The following is a 24,770-nucleotide window of genomic DNA, read 5'->3' on the forward strand; positions in this document are numbered from 1 at the left end:
CGGATTGTGAAAATTCCTTGAGCTGTACACTTCACCTCTCTATCGTAAAAAGTTTTTAAAAATTAGCAAACTGAGAATAAAAGATTTGTAATTCATATTATAGATTTAGAGCCCATTCTCCTAATATATAAACAGTTCTAATAAACAACAAGAAAAAGACCAACTACCTCAAAATTGGAAACAATTTATAGAAAAAGAAAAATGGTTGTTAAATGTACAACAAAAAATGTTCATTTTTACTGATGGAAAGAAATGCAGTGTAAATCCACCCAGTCATAGTATTTTTCAGTTACTTCCTTGGTAGTGATCCAAAAGTTTGGTAATAAAACTGTCTTAGCAAAGATGTGAGAGACACAGGTGTGCTAGTCCATTCTTGGCACAGCCTCTGGGTATGATGACATTGCAGCATCTAGCAGAGTTACACGTGTACCATCCTGTAACCGAGCAGTTCTGCTTCTGGGAATTTATTCTTCAGATACACTTGTACAAATGGTACATGATGTATGTGCAAGCTCATTACTTGCAGCATTGTCTGTAATAATAAGGTTGGAAGCAGTGTAGATGGACAAAATAGGGTATAAATTAAGGTGCATCCATACAGGGAAGCACCCTGTGGCCATACAGAATGGTAAAGGAGCTCTTTACTTACTGAAATGGAATGATCACCAAAATAAATTATGTAAAATCCACCTCCAAGCACATAAAGTATTGTAACATTTGTGTAGAAAGGTAGGAGAGGGGAGGATGTACATACAGACATTTGTAAAGACATACAATGGAAAGATAAAGCAAGATACTGACTACAGGAATCTCTAGCTACTTGAACTCAAAAATAAAAAATTCAGATAGATATTTCAGAAATATTTTAGCTATTGGTTGCATCTGAGGGCGTGGGAAACGAGGGTCAGGGATGGGGAGATAGTTTTCAGTGTATACCCTTGTAAGTCTTTGGTTAACTTTGAAAAGCTCTTTATTGTGGTATCATACATACACCTTTTAAATTTGAATTATTAGATGTATTACTATTAAAAAATAAAAAATGGTATTGGAAAGATTGAATGAAACCAACCTTGTGCTTAGGGAATGAGTGCTAGTCTGCTTGGAAAGGATGACTAGCGTGGGTGGGGAGGAAAGGGAGACGGGGAGATGGAAAGTTATTAAAAAGATTGGTGGACAGAAAAAGCTGATGGGTGCTGGGAGGGATGGACTAGATCCAGGGAAATAGGGGTGGAGGTAGCATTAATGAAATGGGAGCCTTTGTACTGAAAAGGAGAAAGGAACTTTAACTATGTAATAGAAGGAGATACTCAGAAGAGGAAGGTTGGAAAAAAGGGTGTAATCTTATAATGTCCAAGTCATTTTAAATGAAAATTTGCCTACTTACAAACTTTATCCTGCCTCGGCTGGGCGCAGTGGCTCATGCCTGTAATCCCAGCACTTTGGGAGGCCTAGGTGGGTGGATCATGAGGTCAGGAGATCAAGACCATCCTGACTAACCCACGGTGAAACCCCGTCTCTACTGAAAAAAAAAAAAAAAGCAAAACATTAGCCTGGCGTGGTGGCGGGCGCCTGTAGTCCCAGCTACTCGGGGGTCGGTGGGGGCAGCGGTGGGCTGAGGCAGAATGGCATGAACCCGGGAGGCGGAGCTTGCAGTGAGCCAAGATCGCGCCGCTGCACTCCAGCCTGGGTGACAGAGCAAAACTCCGTCTCAAAAAAAGAAAAAAGAGAGCCTACGGCCTCTTCTTCCCCGTGCCTGCCTTCCTCCTTGCTGATAGCTCAGCTCCGTCTATTCCAGGTGCTCCGTTGCTGCTGCTTGTGACCTGAGAGTTCAGCAGTGGGGGACACAAATGGGCTGCTTCCACGTTTGGTCTCGGAAGCATTCAGCACAAGAGGCTTGTTGTTTTAGGTGTGCCAAAGAATTGGCATAGATTCTCGTAAAATACGAAGTTCTGCTTTCTTATTGGCTGTGATTGATTTCTGATGAGTAGACAACATAGTGTTAATATAGATGTGTCTTCGAAGAATCCCTTACAGTTCAGAGAAAAAGCACTTGGGATTATAATAAATACTATTTTGAGCTGCTCGGTTAATTATTTAAAAACCAGGTGATATTTAACTCCTCAAAGTACGTTAAGTTTCTTTTGGGTTTTACCTTCCGTATTAGTTCGTTTTTATGCTGCTGATAAAGACGTACCCGAACCTGGGAACAAAAAGAGGTTGACTTGGACTTGTAGTTCCACGTGGCTCAGAATCATGGTGGGAGGCAAAAGGCACTTCTTATGTGTCGGTGGCAAGAGAAAAAATGAGGAAGAAGCAAAAGTGGAAACCCCTGATAAACCCATCAGATCTCCTGAGACTTATTCACTATCATGAGAATAGCATGGGAAAGACCGGCCCCCGTGTTTCAGTTACCTCTGCCTGGGTCCCTCCCACAACATGTGAGAACTCTGGGAGATCAATTCAGGTTGAGATTTGGGTGGAGACACAGCCAAACCATATTACCCTCTTCGGGGCCGAGTTTCCTAATTCCCTTCTCTTGGCTGTCAGATTTGGTTAGTTGGTCCTTTCATCTTTTAGGGCAGTGGTTTTTAACTTATCTTGCGTCATAGATTCCACAGTGAATCTTCATAGAAATATATTTTATGGAATGTATGATTTTGCATGTATTTTGAGGGCCTCATGGTTCTCCTGATGCTCATTCCTAGGTTCTATGCTGTAGGTTGAGAATGTGGTTTTTTTTAGGCTGGGCATTTTGGCTTATGCCTGTAATCCTAGTCCTTTGAGAAGCCAAGGTGGGTGAATTGCTTGAGCCCAGGAGTTTGAGACCAGGCAGGGAAACATGGCAAAACCCCATCTCTACCAAAAAATACAAAAATTAGCTGAGGGTGGTGGCACATGCTTATAGGCCCAGCTATTGGGGAAGCTGAGGCGGGAGGATCGCTTGAGCCCAGGAGGTAGAGGTTGCAGTGAGCCAAGATTGTGCCACTGCACCCCAGCGTGTGAAACAGAGCCAGACCTTGTCTCAAAAAAAAAAAAAAAAAAGTTTTTTGTGTGTGTGTGATAAGAAATGGTCACTTAACAAGGTGAAGAACTAGCACTGTTCTGACAGGCAGGAAGCCTCAGCAGTCTTTGGTGCTTTTCCTGAACGGAAATATCCTGTGTCTGCTTTTCTTTTGTCTTAGGTTGTGAATGTGGGATACAGTCTAGGTTCCCAAAGGAGCAGTGTGGATCTGATTGGTCCCTCATGGACACATGATAGTGGGGAGCCTCCATCATGTTTGGGCCATGAGTGGACTGTGCCCTCTGGGTCACCATTCACTTTTCTCCTTTCTGCTCCAACCCTGCATTGCCAGGCAGAGGCCCAGAGTACTGCAGCCAGGCAGTCTAGCATCTGGCTGGCAGACATTTCACCAACACATTTCAAGTTCTTGGCAATTCTGATGCCTCAAGCAGGGTCTTGGGCCTCCTAGTTTGCTACGAATCCACCACTCCCAGTTGTGTTTCTGGCCCTGGCCCTCTTTGCCCATTTGCCCCATCCCTCTGAGGCATTTCAGTGATGGTCTTCGGCCTGGAGTTGAGTGTGCTTAGGCTGGTGTTCCTTTCCCAGGGGGAACTGAGGTACTCGGCAGGAACCTTGAGGGCAGACATTAGGGGACTCCTAGTCTTTGTCCAGACCGGGGTTTCCTGGGTGGGTGGCAAGCGGGTCCTGGGGCACCCTTGCAGCCATCTTCATGACGAGCTTATAGAGGGCTTACCAGTCTGATGACTCCCGATGAAATTCCACCAGCATTCATGGACGAGTGCCTCAATGCAAGAGTGCCTAACTCTCCAAAGCAAAAATTAATTTTAGAAAGAAAAAGCTTTCATTGTAAAGCCTGTGAGTAAATTGGGGTAAGTTAGTGACACAATCAACTGCAGCAAGGTGTTCTTTAGCAAAAGTTTGACAACCGTAGACTTCAGCGTTTAATACAGATGCATCAATCATGAGTGCAAGCTTTTACATACTTGTTACAACTTTATTTCCTTAGTATTTCATTTTCCTAACTTGTGTCTGTATGCTAGTGTTTGTTTAGGTATTAGTGTAATTTATTTATATAAACGTATTCTTTTTAAGCTGAAGCATTTGATTTGATTGCACAAGATGAAGAAGAATTTAATAAAGAGCATCAATTTATACAGGTTTGTAATTATTTGTTTTATCCAAAATTTAAAATTTTTCCTGTATTAATGTAAGTGTAGGCAAAATGTTCATTTCTTTCTGAATATACAGTTAGTATAGAATTTCATATTTTTCTTATGGCTAGACAACTTCTGCTTTTTCCCTCATACTCTAAATTATTAATTGAAGATCATTGACATGCTGAAATACATCTTTAATTCACTTAAAATTGCTTTAATGGCATTAATGGATATTTCCATAGTTTATGTTTATTTTTTGAGACAAAGGCTTGCTGTGTCACCCAGGCTGGAGTGCAGTGGTAATCACAGTTCACTGCAGCCTCAAGCTTTTGGGCTCAAGTGATCCTCCTGCATCAGCCTCCTGTGTAGCTGGGATTGCAGGCATGTACTACCACACCTAGCTGTTTTTTTATTTTTTATTTTTCGTAGCGATGGAGTCTTGCTACGTTGCCTAGACGGGTCTCGAACTCCTGGGTTCAAGCAATCCTTCCATCTTGGCCTCCCAAAGTGCTAGGATTACAGGTGTGAGCCACTGTGCCGGGCTGTATTTCTATAGTTTTAAAAATATGTTTTAAAGTGAGGCAGTCCTACATCCTGTTTGTTTTTTATGAAGATTCTTATTTATGACAATCTTACTTCAGTCTTATTTTGAAGATTCAAAATTTATGACAGTGTTTGATGAAGCAATAGATGAAGATAACATTCTTATTATTTTTCAGATGGGGTCTCGTCATGTTGCTCAGGCTGGTCTTGAACTCCTGGGCTCACACCAGTCTCCCATCTTGGCCTCCCAGGTAGCTGGGATTACAGGAAAGTGCTGTCATGAGCAACTCAAGATCGTGTGTATTATAACTCAAGTGTTCAGAAATACTCATTTTCCTCTACTGGACTTCATTAGCTGTGGTAGCTGATTATGCTTCAGTTTGTCCAATTTTTTTTTTGTCTAGTTTTTAAAAAATTACTTTTTAAATTTTCTTGGTAAGCCTTTTTTAGTTTTTGTATATTAGGACAACAGAAAAGTGACTTGCTGGGGGAAAGAAACGAAACAATAACTTTCTCCCTAGGAAGAAAACATAGATGCTCGTAATGCTTCGGTCGCACTGGGCGATATGTCCTGGGGAGCTACAATTAATCACAGTCTGTTGAGGAAATCACATAGCACATCAGATTTGGATAAAGATGATGCCAGTTATTTACGTCTATCTTTAGGAGAGTTCTTTGCTCAAAGATCTGAAGCGCTTGGTTGCCTTGGTGGTGGTAACAATGTGAAAAGAGTAAGTATGGAATCTGCTGGGAGTACTCACAGTCACCAGATTTCAGATTTTGAGTATTATGATGGCAGAGTGACTTTAAAATGGAGATAGAACAGGATGGGACAGAAGAGTGGTAAAAAACTTAGGTTTCATCGTCAGTCAGCCCTTTACTGCAGTTCTAGCTCTGTGTTTTAGCTAGTTCTAGGACATTGAACAGTTTAACTCCTCTGTGCCTTAATTTCCCATTTCTTAATAGCACAGTTTTATCGGGCTTTGTAAGATTTAAATGTGATGGTTCATGTAAAGCATTTAGCGCTAAGCCAACGTGTGGTGAGTATTTAATAGTTGTTCATTGCTATTGTTATTGTTGGTTGGTGTGAAGAATTCTAAAATTGATTTTTAAAAACTGTTGTCTAAAGAGATGTTTTGAAATATAGAAGTGTTTTGATGTAATTAAATGTAATGCATGTACAATTAAAAAGACACAAGTTATTCAGGTAGTGATAAGTTCTATAAAGCATGAGTGAGGAGAGGGAGTTACTTTAGCTGTGCTGGTCAGGTTGACGTTTGGGGGAGGACATTGAGTTGGCATCTTAGTGATGAAAAGGAGGCAGCAGGCCGGGTACACTGGCTCACGACTGTAACCCCAGCACTTTGGGAAGCTGAGGTGGGTGGATGACTTGAGGTCAGGAGTTTAAGACCAACCTGGCCAACATGGTGAAACCCGTCTCTACCAAAAATATAAAAAATGAGCCGGATATGGTGGTGCGTGGCTGTAATCCCAGCTACTCGGGAGGCTGAGGTAGGAGAATCGCTTGAACCCGGGAGGTGGAGAGTTGCAGTGAGTCGAGATCACACCACTGCACTCCGGCCTGGGCAACAGAGTGAGACTCCATCTTAAAAAAAAAAAGTGTTGTTTTTGTAAGAAGAATTAAGACTTCTCCCTCCATTAGTGACCTGGCCTTTGTCTGTGTGCAAGCCTGGAGGCAGGAACCAGGGTGGCATATTGGAGGAATGAAAGCCGGCAGGCAGAGCTGCTCTGAGGAGCAGGGTGGGAGGGTATGAAGGGAGAATGGCAGATGATTCCAAGGGCCAGATCATGAGGGCTCCTAGTAGGAGGGGGTTTTATCTCAGATGAACTAGGGGGAAGTGCTTAGAGGCCCAGGACAACTTCGTTGTGGTGCTGGCCCATCCAAGTGCAGCAGGCTGCCACCATATGTCAGCTGCCCAGGTAGTGAGAGTCAGCAAAAGACAGAAGAGGGAAAGAAGCAGGCAAATGCTTAGGAAATGGGAGAGACGTGATGAAGGCTGGGGACAAGGATGACCTAGCAGAAGCAGAGAAAAGGGCAGTAATTCAAGATTTATTCTATAGAGTCAAAGAATTTGTTGATAAATTCCACAGAGGGAATTAGGGTTATTGGAGGGAGTGTTTATCAAAACTGGATTTCATTAAGAGTATGATTTTGAAATAATAGACGTAGTGTTAGAAGTCACAGCTGATTCATAGAACTTTGAAATTGAACTGTGGTCTTGCTCAGTGCAGTGAATTGAAAAATGAAAATAAATACTTTAGAAAGGTAGATTTTTCTGCTTGGATTGATTGTGACTTTGAGATGATGACAGAAGTTGAAGAGTAACTGAATTCCTTATTAATGGAATTATAGTAAGGAAAGGTAAGACGGACAGAGCACTGGATCATGAAAAACAATTGGTCTGTTATTTGGAATTTTTGTTTTGGTATAAGTAATGAAGTCTTATTTGCATTTAAGTTACTGAATCAAGGGAAGAAATTCCCAAGTGGAGACCAATAAAAAATTGAGTGCATTTACTGAGGTCACGTTTTAGTTCTGTCGGTGACTGCTGTGTAAGAAAGCCGAGTGGAAACTGCCTGCTCTTGAGCAAGCTCCTTGAATGAAACCTTCCAGAAATGTTCATGCACGTTGGTAGGAGCGTCCCTAATCCTAACACACATTTTTCAAGGATGTGTTTATTCTGTAAAAGAAAGTACATTCGTTGTAATTTCCAGGAAGCAGGAGTTTTTATCTTTTTTCTCATTGATGTGTCACTGATGATTAAACAGTGCCTAACACATAATAGGCGTTCAGTAATAATTATTGGAGGAATAAAGTATCATTTCTGTGTTGTTTTTTTGAGACAGAGTCTACTCTGTTGCCCAGGCTAGAGTGCAGTGGCTTGGTCTCAGCTCACCACAACCTCTGGTGCCTCCGCCCCCTGAGTACCTGGGACTACAGGCGCGCACCACCATGCCTGGCCAGTCTTTATAGTTTTAATAGAGATCAAGTTTTGCCAAGTTGGCCAGGCTGGTCTTGAACTCGTGGCCTCCCAAAGTGCTAGGATTACAGGTGTGAGCCACTGTGCTCGGCCTCATTTCTGTGTTGTTTTAATTTGAATTTCTTAGTAAGGGCAATTTATTTGACAATATGAGTTCTAATGATTAAAAGGTAGCTAGTATTAAGGAAATGAAAGGTTCTACCTGGACCTTTGAAGGTCATCTCTAGTAATTTGAGGTTAAGTGGGAAGAACAGTTTTTTGATGTCATTTAGCTGTGTTACCACTATTAGATAAAATAGTCTGGAATTTCTCAAAGCAGTTGAAAATCAAAGAAATAATTTACATTTAATTATTTTGTAGCCGTCATTTGGCTATTTTATTAGATCACCAGAGAAGACAGAACCTGTTGCCTTAATAAGAAAATCCGATGTCTCGAGAGGTGATTTGGAAAAAGAAATGGCTCATCTTAACCATGATCTATATTCAGGTAAAGGATTCAAAGAAGGGGCTTTTAGGAATCTTTTTTTTCCTTAAATGTGTAACTTAGGGGTTAAATGTGTGACCATGTTCTTTATGAGTGAAAATGTATATAACACTTTGTAGTTTCTCAGTGTTAGTTATAGATTTGATTCATATGTAACCTCATATATTCTTTTAAATCTAAAGTGGAAACAAGTCAGCCAAAATCTACCTAAATTTGTAAAAACCACAGGAAATAAAATAATTTCAAATGGGCTAATGTTGGCTGTTGAATTATTGAGTTAGTTAATTGTAGATATATTTATTATTTAGGTTGACTTTTAAAGAGATGTTTTGAGATTTAGACTGTGATAATCTGTGATAAATTTTTATGATGAATATCTATAATATTTTTAATCAGATGTTCTTGGTCAACTTAGAATTACCAAGCAGCTACTTTTTGTTAGTACAATGTCTTGTGCTACATATCACATAAACTTGTATAAGATAAGCTCCATTCCTTGAAGAGCCTGTATTCCAGTAGGGAAGTTGGGATGGGGGGTCCGTGTATACAAAGTCAGCTCATCTTCCGTTTCTCTAAAGATGCACTCACTTCTTTCTTTCTTTCTTTTCTTCTCTTTTTTTTTTTTTTTTTGAGACAGTCTGTCTTTTTTTTTTTGGAGACAGAGTCTTTCTCTGTCACGCAGTGGCGTGATCTTGGCTCACTGCAATCTCCACCTCCTGGGTCAAGCGATTCTCCCACCTCAGCCTCCCGAGCAGCTGGGATCACAGGCTCACGCCTCCACACCCAGATAATTTTTTGTATTCTTGGTAGAGACAGGGTTTCACCATGGTGGCCAGGCTGGTCTCAGACTCCTCAAGTGATCTGCCCACCTCAGACTCCCAAAGTGCCGGGATCACAGGCTTGAGCAATTGCACCCGACAAAGTAGTGCTCAGTTTTAAATTCAACTTATTGTATGTTCGTGAAATGTTTAAAGCTGAAAAATATTAAATGAGTTTATATGTGCATTTGCAAGGAAGATATTAAAATCAACAATCCTCCTTCAAAGTTTGGACTGTGCAGCATTGAGCCAAATTAACTGTGGTGTTGTTCTCTGTCCACGTGACTATACATTTAAACCGTTTTAGTGAAGGCAGCTGACATTTGGGGTACAAAGACATCTTCCTTGGTAATTAGTCATTTTGCCTGATCCTTATTCCACAGACTGTGTTTGCCAAATAGTGTATACTTATAAGTTGAATATTATATATTTCCTGCAGGAGATTTAAATGAACAGTCCCAGGCACAGCTAAGTGAAGGATCAGTTACACTACAGGTTGAAGCAGTGGAGAGTACTTCACAAGTGGATGAAAATGATGTGACGTTAATGGCTGATAAAGGCAAAACAGAGGTAGCTTAAGCCTTTCGTAAGGAAATCTAAGATTGTCTTGTTGTAGTTCTTATACAGGATCAAGACGAGATCACCTGTGAAAAATATATGCAGTTTAGCATGTTTTCTTTCCTGGCTTCAGATTTCTTGCAAGTGTCCTTTAAATTTTTATTTTGAAGTTTTTGTTGTGATATACACACAGATGAGTTTATAAAACAGATTTGTAGTCAATGAATGAATGATCACAAGGCATACACTTGTGTACACCTCAGATCAAGAAAGAACATTGCCAACAGCCCAGAAACAAGTTTTTTTGCCGCCTCCAGGTACCTGACCTTTAACCCTGTATTAATTTTATCTGATTCTGAACTTCACGTAAAAGAAACCGTGTGGCATGTGTTCCTTTTCTTTGACTGTTTTCACCTCACCGTACGTTTGTTTAGATGAGTATAATAGAAACTTATTTTTATTACTGTATGGTATTCTGTTATATGAATGTTCTGTTGCTTTTACATCCATTTGTGAACATTTGGGATATTTCCACTGCTGGACAATTAAAAAACAATGCTCCCTGAACAGCCTAGTACCTGGGAAGTGTGCACACAGTCATGTGAGTTGTGTGTGTATGTTGTAGGGTTTGCGTAACTTCACTTCAGTGGTTTTGACAGTTTTCCAGAGTGGTTGTACCATATAGATTTGTTCAAGAGTGTGTGCTTCCTGTCACTGCACATCCTCGCCAGCACCTGGCTTTACTCGTTATTCTGGTGGGTGCACAGTGGGGCCTTCTTGTCTTCATGTGCATTTCTCTGATTACTAAGGAAGCTGGTTCTTGCTCATGTTTGCTGGTCATTTGGAGGCTTATTTTGTGAAGTTCCTGTCCAAGTCTGTTGCCCATTTTTCCAATGGACAGTTTGTTTTATTTGATTTATCGGTGTTCTTTACATTGGATAGGAGCCTTTTGTCAGTGATGAGTGTTCCATGTGTCTTCTCCCAGTCTGTGGCTTGCCTTTTCACGTTTTTGGTGGTATTTTTATTTGTTGATTAGTTCATGCTTTCATTATTTCTCGTATGTGTTAACTTTGTTGTAAATCAAGTTCTGTGACATTGTCGGTATATTTCTAGAGTCTCTGTTGTGCTTCTTTGGTCTGTTTATCTTGTGTCAAGATGACGCTTGAATATTGTAACTTTATTGTAATAAGTCTTGATATCTGGAAGAGTAAATTCTCTCCTGTTTTTCTTTAAAAGTATCTTGGCTGTTCTTGGCCCTTTACATTTCCATGTGTGCTTTACAGTCACGTGGTCAGCTTCTACACACCAACCACTAACCACCAACAACCCTGCTGGACTTTTTTGGGGGTTAAATTTAATTTATGGAACAGTAAAATTGACATCTTTATAATAATGAGTTTTCTAATCCATGAAACTTACATATTACTTCATTTATATGTTTTAATTTCCCTTTGTATTTTATGAGTTTTGTGCAGATTTTTCATGTCATCTTGTTAGATTTCTTCCCAAGTTGTTGAAACTTTTAATTTTTGTAGGTACATAGTAGATGTATATATTTATGGGGCACACAAGATGTTTTGGTACAGGCATGCAATGCATAATAATCACATCATGGTAAGTGGGTTATCCATCCCCTCGAGCATTTATCCTTTGTGTTATGAGCAATACAATTATATACTCTCAGTTATTTTTAAATGTACAATTATTTTGACCCTGTTGTGCTATCAAATGAAACATTATTTTAGTATTATGTTTCTTAACTTTATTTTCTGTTTGTTTTGGCTAAACAAATACACAATTGTATTTGTTTTTTAAATATACTCACCTTATATCCAGCACATTTACTTATTAACTCTAATTATCAACTCTTTGGATTTCCTACATGCATAGTTTTTCATCTGAGAATAGAAGTTTTATTTCTTCATTTTTAATTTTTATACCTTTGTTTCTTTGTCTTGCCTTCCTTGACTGGATGGACCTCAGAACGGTGTTGATGCCATGATGTTGGGTGTCCCTGATGCAGTGGGAACTCTTTTTTGGTATTTCATCTTTAAATTTGATGCATGCTGTAAGGTTTTTGTTTTGTTTTGTTTTAAATTACTGGATCAACAAAGTGGTCTTCTAATCTTTGTTCACTAGTTTTTTGTTCTGTTTTGGTGTCAGATGCTTTTCTGGATCTGTTAAGAAGAACTTGAGCTTGCTCTGTTTTGTTGATGTGATGAATTTTATCAAATGGTTTTTGAATATTAAACTATTCTTTTATACTTGGAATAAACCTCACTAGGGTTGTAATGTGTTATCTTTTGATATATCATTGGATTGGGTGTGCTAATAGTTTGCTTAGAATTTGGCATTTTTGTGAGTGAGATGAATGACTTTTCATATAATGTTCTTGTCTGGTTTTGGTATCAAGGTTTTACTGGTCTCATTTTTTCTGTTTTCAGGAAGAGTTTTTGTAAGGTTGGTGCTTTTTAAAAGATTTTGGTAGAATACATTAGTGAAATCACTTGAGTCTGGTATATTCTTTTTTATGTATTTTTATCTTTTTTTTTTATTTTTTGAGATAGAGTCTCGCTGTGTCTCCCAGGCTGGAGTGCAGTGGTGCGATCTCGACTCACTGCAAGCTCCACCTCCCAGGTTCATGCCATTCTCCTGCCTCAGCCTCCTGAGTAGCTGGGACTACGGGCGCCCACCACCACGCCCGGCTAATTTTTTGTATTTTTAGTAGGACGGAGTTTCACCGTGTTAGCCAGGATGGTCTCCATCTGCTGACCTCGTGATCCACCCGCCTCAGCCTCCCAAAGTACTGGGATTACAGGCGTGAGCCACCACGCCCAGCCGAGTCTGGTATATTCTTTATCTAATACCTTTAATTGCAGATTCAATTTTCTTTAATAGTTGTAGTACTATTCTGATGTTTTAATTTTTTTATGTCAGTTTTAGTAAATTGTAGTTTTCTAGAGATTATAAGCTTCCTCTACACTTGAAAATTTATTTTACTATCATGCTGACCATAATATCCTCTTGTGATTAATATTTTAGGTTGTTAAACTATGTCTCTTTTGTTATTTCTATAATTGACTGTTTTGCCTCTCTTTTTCTTAGTCTCACCAGATACTTTCAGTTTTGTTAATTTGTCAATTTTATTTATTCTTAATTTTGTTTGTCTTTCTATTTCATATTTTCTGGTCTGCATTTATTTCCTTCTGCTTTCTATGGATTTAATGTGTTGTTCTAACTTTTTGAGATGGATGCCTAGTGTGCTTATTTTTCTGCCTTCCTGCTTTTTCAGTGGTGTAAGTGCATCGGATGTGTGTAGATTTTCTAATTTTTGAAATAATTGATTTTAGGCCAAATGTACTGTAGTCAGAGAATGTTTAGTTTTAGACCTTTGAAATTTGTTTAAGTATGATATACAGCTCAGCATTTGTTCAATTTTTGGAAGTATTTTCTGTACGCTTGTAGGGAATGTCTGTTATGTGACTTAATGTCTGTCTCATTTAGGTGAGATTGATTTAAATCGGGATGCTCAAGCTGCCTGCATTCTTAAAATTATTGTGCTATTCTTTTAAAATCTCCCACCATGATTGTGGGTTTGTTCATTAATCATTAGAGGTATATCCACATTTGCTTTAAACATTTGAAGCTGTATTTTTAGGTGCATACAAATTGCGCATAAAATTTGTTGCATTAAATTCTTCATAAAATTGTTTTGGTGCCTAAAAATTGTTGTTGCTGACAAATCAAATCCTTTATTGAGCATGTCTCCCTCAATGTGTAGTAATGCTTGTTTCCTAAATCTAGTCTGAGATTAACAATGTCAATACCAGCTTTCTTTGGTTAGTGTTAGCATGTTATATTTTTTGCCATTATTTTACTTCTAATCTTTCTGTGTCCTTATATTTCAGATGTTATAGGGACATACTGTTGGATTTTGTTTTTCAGCCAGTCTGGCAGTCTGTATTAGGCTGTTACTTGCGTTGCTATCAAGAAATACCTGAGACTGGGTAATTTATAAAGAAAAGAGATTTAACTGGCCCATCGTTCTGTGGGCTGTATAGGAAGTGTGGTGTGGGCATCTGCTTGGCTTCTGAGGAGGCCTCGGAAAGCTTGCAATCATGGCAGAAGGCGAAGCGGGAACAGGCACGTCACGTGGCCAAAGCAGGGATGGGGAAGGTGCCACACACTTTAAACAAGCAGGTCTTAGGATAGCTCATTGATTACCGCAAGATAACACCAAGCCATGAGGGGTCCACCGCCATGACCCAGACACCTCCCACTTGGCCTCACCTCCGACACTGGGGATTACATCTCAACATGAGATTTGGAGGGGCATCCAAACTATATCACAGTCTTTCTACTTACACTTAATGGAATTTCCAATACATGGGGGTTTGAATCTGCTCACTTTATTTGCTTTTTATTTGTTTCGCCTAGACTTTGTTCTTTTTCTTCTGGCATTCTTTGAGATCGTTTAAGAGTTTTATATGATTCCAGTTTTCTCCTCTGTTGATTTGGTAATTATATATATTTATATTATTTTAATGATTACCCAAATAATTATAACCTGTCTCTTGGCTTACTGATGTTTAGTAAAAATCCTTTGTTTTCTTTTAAATGTCTTACTTGGCATTCCAGGGATCACAAAATACTCAATTTACTCCATACTTAAAAAGCTTTTCTTGTATTATGTTTTATTTCTATACTTAACCCACTAAGATATGATGATGGTTTATAAATAACCAATATTTCTGATGTTTCATCTGAGATTAGTTTTCTTCTTAAAGAATATCCTTACTTTTTTTTTTTTTTTTAAGAGACTGCTGATAATGAATTTTGTTTGTTGTCTCTCTGAAATGTCTTTATCTCCCTGTTACTCTTGCTGTGTATGTTTGCTTGCTATAGAATTGTTAGGAGCAACTTTTAGCACTTTGAATGTATTTTTTCATGTCATTTCATTTTAAAAGTTGGCTGTTGGTCTTTTGTTATTTTTCTCTTTGGTTTTTATCCATCTTACTGTGATGTGCTTGGGTAGCTTTTGTTTTACCCTACAGTTTAGAGGAAAAATCTTTGAAATAATTTGAGGCTAAGGGAGATGATATCTTCCAGACTGGTTTTATGTCTGCTTCTGACAGGGAGCAAGGAACACTAGCAATTGCAGATCACTTTCATTCATTTATTGGAATCAAGCCGATTGGAGCTGAGCCTCATCCTTATGAGAACCAGTCAGATGCTGATTTACCTTTACAGCTGGAGTGCATCTCTTTGTCGTCTCATCCCAAAGCATGGATGTTTTACTGTGGTATCTTTCTCTCCCTCAAACATATACACACATGCACCTTCTCATCCCCCAGTGGGGGGATTGGCAGACTCAGTTTTTTATACCTGCATTCCCACAAGAACAACTTTGCTTAGCCTTTTCTTGAAGCAGCAGATACGCTTAGGGAACAGCATCCCCAGTGTTGGGCTTACCTCTCTGGGTTGCTTTCTTCTCTTAGATTTTGGCCCCATAAATTTACACGGCTTTTTAAGCTTGCTAGTCCTTTCAAAGATAAGTTTTTGCATATGCTATTCAGTTCTAATTGTTCCTAGCAGGAGGTTGGTTTGCTTTACTTAGTCTGCTATTACTGGAGGCAGAGGTCTTAACAATTATTTTTGTTGTTGTTGTTAAATAGTTTATGTTTCTTAACTGTTGGGCCCATTTCAGTTTTTTACTCAGGGTTCCTATTTATGTCTTGCTTATCAATAATTCTAACAGTTGAATGAAATTACCAAGAATTATACTTGTCGTCACAATGACTCAGTGGCTTTTCAATCTCAATATCTTAAGTTTTTAGTTTTAAATTATTATCTGATTCAATTTTACCATGTCTTTCATTCCTGATGATTTTTTAAAAACAAAGGTAATCAATTTGATAAATAACCTGGTACTATATAATTAAAGTTGATGGCAGCTGTCTTTTTCATTAGGATATTTAACTGGTATGCCCTTAATTTTTTTGTTGCCATTAAATCCTACATCGTGGTTATAAAGATCAAATTAGTACAGTAGCCCCCTCTTTTCCACAGTTTTGCCTTCTGCAGTTTTGGTTACCTGTGGTCAACTGTGGTGCAGAAATATTCAGTGGAAAAGTCCAGAAATAGTTCGTAAGTTTTAAATTATATGTCATTCTTAGTAGCATGATGAAATCTTCCCACCAACTTGCTCCATCCTGGTAGGATGTGAGTCTTTCTTTTGTCCAGCTTCTCTACCTGTATTCACTTGTTGCCTGTTAGTCACTTAGTAGTGTTTGGTGATCGGATCAACTCTAGTGATATTGCAGTGCTTGTATTAAAGTCACTCTTATTTCATATGGCCCCAAAGTGCAAGAGTAGTGTTGCCTGCAATTTGGATACACCAAAGAGAAGCTATCAGGTGCTTCCTTCAAGTGAAAAGGTGAAGGTTCTCGACTTAATAAGGAAAGAAAAAAAAGGCTGAAGTTGCTGAGACCTATGGTAAGAATGATCTTCTTTATGTGAAATTACAAAGAAGGATAGAGAAATTCATGCTTTGCACTCCAGACTTCAAACGTTCCAACCACAGTGAGTGATAAGTGCTTAGTTAAGATGGAAAAGGCATTACATTTGTGGGTGGAAGGTAGGAACAGAAACATGCTCTGATTTACGGCAGTTGGATTTGGTACTATCTGAGGTTTCAGGTATCCACTTGGAGGTCTTGAAATGCGTCTCCCAATGATAATGGGGGACTAATGAATGTTCATGAAACTGGGGTAAATTGATCTGATGTTTAATTTTCTCACTTCTAGGACACTTTCTTTATGAGCAACACACCCCAAAGATACAAAGACAAGCTACCAGACAGTGGCGATTCTGTGCTTAGGATCAGCACCATTGCGTCAGCCATTGCAGAGGCGTCAGTTAATACGGATCCTTCCCAACTTGCTGCTATGATCAAGGCACTTTCAAATAAAACCAGAGACAAGACTTTTCAGGAAGATGAGAAACAGAAGGACTGTTCTCACGTGTGTCATTTCTTACCTTATGATTTAGAAAAAAGTAGTGGATCCAATGTGTTTGATATGGAGAAGTACCTTAAAAAAACTGAAGTTAGTAGATACGAAAGTGCATTGGAAAACTTTTCAAGGACTGGTATGTCTGATACTTGGGATTTATCTTTGCCCAAAGAACAAATTACTCAAGACATTCGTTCAGTGGACTCAAGTGCTACTAGTGTAAGTGTGAGGGAACCAGAAGAAAACGCAGCAGCTATTGTTTATGTTGAAAATGGAGAGAGTGAGAGTCAAGAGTCATCTAGAACCGTGAACTCTTCAAATTCAGTTACAAATGTGAGAGAGAATAGCAGTGCAGTAGTTGACATGAAGACACGTTCCATTGACAACAAATTACAAGATGTTGGTAACAATGAAAAAACTACCTCAGTTTCCACTCCATCTGATAGTTATTCATCAGTGAGGAACTCCAGAATAACATCCCTTTGTCTGTTAAAAGAGTGTGAAGAAATACGAGATAGTAGAGAAAATCAGAGGCAAAATGAGTGTGTCAGTGAAATAAGCAACAGTGAGAAGCATGTGACTTTTAAAAACCATTGCATAGTCTCACCTAAAAATAGTGGTAAGTGTGTGAGTTGTTGGTCACATTCGTAAAATTACAAAGTGTATTTTCTCACTGGAAAATACCCCTTTCTGATAGATTTGAAAAATCTCTCTCCTGAGCATGGTGGACGTGGCTCAGAGGATGAGCAGGAGAGCTTCAGACCTTCCACATCACCACTGAGTCATTCTTCTCCCAGTGAAATTTCCGGAACAAGTTCATCAGGGTGAGTGTGTACCTTCTTTTTAAAAAAATAAAAATAAAAATTTGTGCTCAGTACAGGAAATTGGGGAAAAAATGTGTAAAGAAGAAAAATTACTCATCTATGCATTCATCTCTCAAAGGTAACTCTTGTAAGCTGTGAATTTTTTTCTGGCTATTTTTCTATGCAAATTTTTATATACTGCTTTTTCTTTTACTCATTATAACAGTCATTCTCTGAATTTAAAAGAAAACTAGTAATGTTACAGACTACCTAATGGATCTGTCGTGGTTCATTTGATGCTTCTGGTGAATACTTTATATCTTAACTTTTGCTATCTAAATGATATTGCTATCTAAATGAATAACTTTGTTTATAAAATTTTAATTTTATGAATGTCTTTTGTGGCTTTATAAAAGATCTTTTATGTGTTTATTGAAAGAGTGTAATAAATGGAAAAATTTGCCTAACCAGCAAAATTATCAAATATGTTAAATATAGTTTTGATTTGTTTCAAAATATCGGATTTCAAAGATACCTATTAGCTGTTTCCCAAGGTGCCGTTAAAGTTTTTCATGTTCATCTGAAGCGACATGGTATGGTCCAGCTGGTGCTAAATGTCAGTGGAAAGCTGAGTTCTTTCTGTGACTCCTTATGGATGCCTCAGTTTGAAACACTTTCATATACACAGTCACTTCTTATTTAATAGTTGATTGCCTTTTTTTTTTTTTTGAGATGGAGCCTCACTCTGTGGGCCAGGCTGGAGTACATTGGTACAATCTTGGCTCACTACACCCCCTGCCTCCCGGGTTCAAGCAGTTCTCCTGCCTCGGTCTCCCGAGTAGCTGGAACCACAGGCACATGCCGCCTTGCCTGGCTAATTTTTATATTTTTAATAAGAGATGGGGTTTCACCATGTTGGCCAGGCTGGTCTTGAACTCCTGACCTCAGGTAATCCACCTGCCTCAGCCTCCCAAAGTGCTGGGATTACAGGCATGAGCAACTGTGCTCGACCTGCATATTTTAACAGATGTATTACTAGTCATCCAGCCCAAAGCAAATTTGAAGATGATCTGGCTGTGATACGGTGTAGTATGTTTACAATCTTTGGCTTACACGTTCTTCCCTTATGTTTCTTACCGGTATTGCTTTACTCTCCCTATGGAAGACTAGAGGGATATCTGAGACTAGCCTGATTCTTTTTGGCTTTGAATTGACTTGATGTTTTTGCAAGTTTTTGCCAAAATTCTTTATTTTTCAAGTCTAATAATTGTATTAGACTATATGTCTGTGTTGATTCTTCATTGTTACTTTGCTCTATCATCATACAGTATACCCTTTCAGTATGTCTCCCCTTTTATTTTGCATGTGTTCTTGCAGTTCACTTTTCATTATTTTAGGTAATTTCACCTAAATGCATTTGTTCTTGTTAACCAAAGGAGTCAAATGAATACAACACATCATCCAGTGACTCAGAACATTTTCCGTGCTATATCATGCTGTGTGTATGTGTTTGTGTGTGTGTGCGTGCGTTTGTGCGGGTGTGCATGTGGATACAGAAACCCATGTAGGTGCATGTCATGGGGGAGCTAGAGAAGGCCTGAAGCAGTTTGGTAGGTAATACTTTGTTGCCATTGGTTAGAAACTTACTGACTGGTGTTTTGACAATACCATCTTGATTTGGGACTTTTTACTTTTATTTTTATTTTTATGAGACAGAGTCTTGCTCTGTGCCCAGACTGGAGTGTAGTGGTGCAATCTCGGCTCACTGCCAGCTCTGCCTCCCGGTTCACGCCATTCTCCTGCCTCAGCCTCCTGAGTAGCTGGGACTACAGGCGCCTGCCACCACGCCCGGGTAGTTATTTATTTATTTATTGTTATTATTTTTTTGAGACAGAGTCTCACAGTCTCGCCCAGGCTGGAGTGCAGTAACGCGATCTCGGCTCACTGCAAGCTCCACCTCCTGGGTTCATACCATTCTCCTGCCTCAGCCTCCCGAGGAGCTGGGATTACAGGCGCCCGCCACCAAGCCCAGCTAATTTTTTTGTATTTTTAGTAGAGATGGGTTTCACCATGTTAGCCAGGATAGTCTCAATCTCCTGACCTCGTGATCTGCTTGCCTTGGCCTCCCAAAGTGCTGGGATTACAGGCGTGAGCCACTGCGCCCAGCCCACACCTGGCTAATTTTTTGTAGTTTTAGTAGAGATGGGGTTTAACCATGTTAGATAGGATGGTCTCGATCTCCTGACCTCGTGATCCACCTGCCTCGGCCTCTCAAAGTGCTGGGATTACAGACATGAGCCGTGATACCTGGCCAATTTGGAATTTTTTAAAAGTTCAGAATTCAAATTTGAATTTTCCATGTGCGTCCATTGCCTAGCTGAGTATTCTGAACTTTGTACAAAGAAGAAAGATGGTGGAATCCAGTCAAGTGAAGGGCTGAATTCAAGCTAACCAGCAGAGCATAGGTGTGGAGACTGTTTCCAAAGGTGGCTTGACGCTTATTTCCTATCCCCTGTGCTCTTTTGCACTGTGACTGTGCCGCTTTCCCTCAAGAGGTGCAGTCCGTTTCCCGCTCCTTGCGTCTCGGCTGGCAGCCCTGTGAAAGATGCTAATGAACAGAATAATGAGGAAGTGACCCTGGTGTGTTTGCAGATAGATGTGAGACTCTCTGTTTGTCGCTTTCTGATCTTTTCATTTCACGTTGTATAGCAGGGACATCTTTCTGAACCAAGGCTGGAACAGCATGCTTTTGAATGGCTGCATAGTGTTGTATTGCATGTTTGTGCTCTAACTTCTGTAGCTCACTTCCTCCTGGGGAATCGGATCTAAGATTTCCCACTTATTGTCCACAGTGATGTGATGACATGTCCTTTTTGTGAAGTCTTTATATTTATCATTAATTTTTTTTCTCAGGATAAATTCCTAGATGTAGAATATCTTGAGTCAAGAGGCCTTTGATATATACTGCTTAATTGCTCAACTGAAAGTTGTACCACTTGATAGTCCCACAGTGGTGTGTGACTGTTCCCATTTCTTTGCATTTATCTGCGTGATTTTTTTTTTCCTCTTTGCTCGTTGAGGGTTGGAATTCTTCTGTTCATTTCTCTGTATGAGATAGTTAGTAAATTTTTATAGAATGAATAGCTAACGTTGCTGTGTGTCTTTATATGGTATTTATTAATGAAATGCCACAATACATTTTACAGTTGCTTAACAGAGGCTTCATTCAATGGGAATATTTTTTATAGTTTTAGATAATTAAGTGTAAACCTTGAATTCGAGGTAGAGTTATTTGCAAGATTATAGGCTCATAGGAATGGTTTTTTGCTTATGTAGATAGTTGAAGGACTGGAGAACTGCAGGTGTGAGCTCCTCTTCTCTTTCAGGTGTGCGTTAGAGTCCTTTGGTTCAGCAGCTCAGCAGCAGCAGCCTCCCTGTAAGCAGGAGTTGTCTCCCTTGGCGTGCTCGCCTGCTGGGGTGAGCAGGCTGACGTATGTGTCTGAACCAGAGAGCTCCTGTCCTGCCACAACCACAGATGATGCCCTGGAGGACCGCAAGGTGGGCAGCCACTTGGATTATTTGTTACTAAGGCTTTTAACTCTTAAAAGTGTTACAGATGTTTGATTCAGACAACAATTCAAGCCTATATAACTTCTGTGTTGCTCTTTTACCTTTAAAATGATTTTTGTATTCGTGTGCACATATTAAATCCCTACTCATGCTAGTAGGCACAGAGGTACAAACATTTTAGGATCTGCCCTGGAAGAGCTCTGTCTGGTGAGGCACACTGTGTAATGAAGTGCGTCATGCTGCGCGTGTACTGTGGGGACTCAGAAGGTGGTGGTTGGAAGTCTCACTGCCTTTGCTTCAGCAAAGGTTTCTGCAGGGATAAATACACTGAAGCCACACTTTGCCCGACTGCTAGGAGTTAGGCAACAGGGAAGCAGAGTTAACACATGGGGAGGTGGAGAGTTGTAAGATGCAAACTGATCTGAGGCACTCCGGGAAGTTTAGAACAGCCACAGGGAATCATGTCAGTGGGGACAAGTGGATGAGGCTGGAAGAGGGGAGACCAAACTGGGAAGGGTGCTGGGTTTAAAACATGGGAGTTTGAAGGCTTTTAAGCAGGTCACTGTCATGATCTGTTTTGATTTCATTTTGTTTGTGTATTTTTTAGAGATGATCTCGCTCTGTCACCCAGGCTGGAGTATGGTGGCACGATCACAGCTCACTACAGCCTAGGACTCCTGGTCTCAAGTGATCCTCCTGCCTCAGCCTCCCAAGTAGCTGGGACTACAGGTGTGCACTGCCACACCTGGCTAATTTTTCATTTTTTTTGTAGAGACAGTGTCTTGCCATGTTGCTCAGGCCGGTCTTGTACTCCTGGGCTCAGGTGTTCCTTCTGCCTTGACCTCTCAAGTAGCTGGGACTACAGGTGCCTACCACCACACCTGGCTAATTAAAAAAAATTTTTTTAGAGGTGGGGTCTTGCTGTGTTGCCAGAGCTGGTCTTGAACTCCTGGCCTCAAGCGGTCTTCCTGACTTGGCCTCCCAAAGTGGTGGGATTACAGGCATGAGCCACCAAGCCCAGGCTGGTTTGATGTTTTAAAAGCTCACTCCAACAGCCATGAGGAAGGAGGGACCAGTAGGAGCAAAATTAAAATCGGAGATTTGACATGAGACCACTGTAGTGGTTTAGGCAAGAGACAGTGGATGCTTGGGCCAAGACAGTAACAGTGGGGATAGAATAGAAGAAGATCAGAGAGAGTTATGTGGGAGAAGCTAGTGTTACCTGTTTTTGTGTGTGGAATTGTTCAGTTTTTTAATGAGCTGACTGACTGCTGTGGGTATGCTGCGTAGTCTTCCTCCACCAAGCTGCTGGAGAGTTACTGAATGCACAGCACAGTGTTAGGGTGTTACACCCCTTCCTTTGAAAGCTGTCTTTTTCGTGTCGTTGTTAGATACTGAGTCTGCGTGTTCTTAGCATAGTGGTTGAGAGCTGGGTTATGGTGTCAGATAACTTATCTTCTGCTGCCTCCTCAGACAGATTACTAAACCTCCCTCAACCTGTTTCTTCATCTGTAAGGAGGAATAGTATGTGAGGTCAGTGCTTGTCACCTAGTAAGTCACCACGGGATACATATTATTAGTTATTATTACTTGGCAAATAATATAGTCTTTGTTTCTTAGTGTCTTTATTTCTGAAGCTTTGGCCAGGAGAAATTTATAAACCAAGTACCAGAGCAATCAGTGAAGGGTACGTTTGTCTAGTTGTAAATTTCAGCTGGTCTGTCCTGCAGAGCTGCAGATGTCACTCCTCAGATTATGCATTATGTACAAAGAAATGAGTGTGGACGTTTACCAGGACTGTTAACTTCATGCTTCATAGAGCCATACAAGTTTAGAAATGGGAGAGGACTTAGAACACATAAAAGTTAACATCTTTGGCCGGGCGTGGCGGCTCATACCTGTAATCCCAGCACTTTGGGAGGCTGAAGCAGGCAGATCACCTGAGGTCAGGAGTTCAAGACCAACCTGGCCAACATGGTGAAACCCTGCCTCTACTAAAAATACAAAGAAATAGCTGGGTGTGGTGGCGGGCCCCTGTAATCCCAGCTACTTGGGAGGCTGAGGCAGGAAAATGGCTTGAACCCGGGAGGCGAAGGTTGCAGTGAGCTGAGATTGCGGCATTGTACTCCAACCTGGGCAACAAGAGGGAGACTCTGTCTCAAAAAAAAAAAAAAGTTAACATCTTTGAGTGTTCAAGCCCAGGCAGTAGCATGGACAGATAGTGGAGTGGGGCCCTGCCAGCCTGCTGAGCCGCCGCCTGACCTCAGAGTCGTTATCATTTCAAGCTTGCTCGGCCCCCACTCCTTCGCTACTAATTTATTTAGATTTTTATTGTAAAGTTTATAGAAATCCCTTAAATCCTCAAAAAGTTACTAGACTCTAGTCCTTTATCTGTGCAAAATTTTCAGATATTCTTAGTGTATACCTATTTTCCTCATAGTATAATTCCTTTTACAAAACAACAAACACACATTTTCTAATGTAAGTCTGCATTTCACAACTGCAAGACTACTATTTTTGTGTAAAACAATTTTTTTTCAAAGAGAAGCCTCATGCACATCTCTTTGTTACTTGAGCTTTTACCAGCATGGTTTCAATTTGTTGTATTAAGTTTATCTGTGGATTATTAAAAACAAATTTTCTTGCACTCAGAGTAATATCACCAGTGAGTTAAGTACCACAATTATTCAAGGCAGTCCAGCCGCATTGGAGGAACGGGCTATGGAAAAATTGAGAGAAAAAGTTCCATTTCAGAATAGAGGAAAAGGAACATTATCATCTATTATCCAGAAAAACTCTGATACAAGAAAAGCAACTGAAACCACTTGTCTGAGTAGCAAGGCTGAATCTGTAAAACCTGACTTTAAATGGAGTAAAGATCCCTCCTCCAAAAGTGGAAATCTGTTGGAAACCAATGAGGTAGGTTTGACATCAAACCCTGAAGAAGTGGACCTGATCAGGCTGGCTCTCCTGGGCAAGTCAGGTCTGAGCTGTCAGGTGGGGTCAGCCACATCACGTCCTGTGTCCTGCCAGGAGCCTGTAGATGAAGATCAAAGAATAATTCCTAAAGATAAGTCAACTGCTGGCCGTGAGTTCGGGGGCCAGGTTTCTCATCAGACCACCTCTGAAAACCAGTGCACTCCTGTTCCCAGCAGCACAGTTCGCGGCTCTGTGGCTGACATGCAGAACGTGCCTGCTGCTGTGCACGCACTCTTGGCGCAGCCCTCTCTCAGCACAGCTCCCTTTGCTCAGCGGTATTTGGGAACGCTCCCTTCGGCCGGAAGCACCACCTTGCCTCAGTGTCATGCTGGCAGCGCCACAGTCTGTGGCTTCTCAGGAGGCCTCCCCTACCCAGCCGTCGCAGGAGAGCCTGTGCAGAGCTCGCTGGCTGTGGGGATTTGTCTGGGGTCAAATATCGGCTCTGGATGGACGGGCCCCTCTTCCCTCTGTAACCCGTATTCTAATACTTTAAATCAGAACCTGCTAAGCACAACAAAACCTTTTCCTGTGCCGTCTGTTGGTACCAACTGTGGAATTGAACCATGGGATTCAGGAATGACATCAGGATTGGGTAAGATGCTCTTTCTCTGTTTTGTTGCTTGGTATTATTTTCTCAAATGACACCACAAAGCTGGTTTGTTCCAAGGAGTTAGTGGTTAGCATTAATTCCTTGTAAGTTTTGTGCTTCTTCCTAAACTGAGAACACCATATATTTCTGTGCAAGCGTCCCTGAAGTTGGCTTAGAAAAATGCTACACTTATGCAGGTGACAGGCTGCCTATGGCTCTGCCCTCCTCGTCT

General features: G+C 40.4%; 1 protein-coding gene across 1 annotated transcript in view; it reads left to right on the plus strand.

The window, feature by feature from the left end:
• CEP192 (centrosomal protein 192kDa) overlaps positions 1-24,770 on the plus strand; it is a 156,496-nt gene that overhangs the window by 47,798 nt on the left and 83,928 nt on the right. The window contains exons 11-18 of the mRNA XM_011985552.1: positions 4,115-4,179; positions 5,244-5,453; positions 8,085-8,211; positions 9,466-9,596; positions 16,391-17,216; positions 17,295-17,421; positions 20,787-20,958; positions 23,623-24,541. Coding sequence (XP_011840942.1) covers positions 4,115-4,179; positions 5,244-5,453; positions 8,085-8,211; positions 9,466-9,596; positions 16,391-17,216; positions 17,295-17,421; positions 20,787-20,958; positions 23,623-24,541 — 2,577 coding nt within the window. The remainder of the gene's footprint in view (positions 1-4,114; positions 4,180-5,243; positions 5,454-8,084; positions 8,212-9,465; positions 9,597-16,390; positions 17,217-17,294; positions 17,422-20,786; positions 20,959-23,622; positions 24,542-24,770) is intronic.

This window comes from Mandrillus leucophaeus, unplaced genomic scaffold, assembly GCF_000951045.1.
Source record: "Mandrillus leucophaeus isolate KB7577 unplaced genomic scaffold, Mleu.le_1.0 Scaffold286, whole genome shotgun sequence".
Lineage (NCBI taxonomy): Eukaryota > Metazoa > Chordata > Mammalia > Primates > Cercopithecidae > Mandrillus > Mandrillus leucophaeus.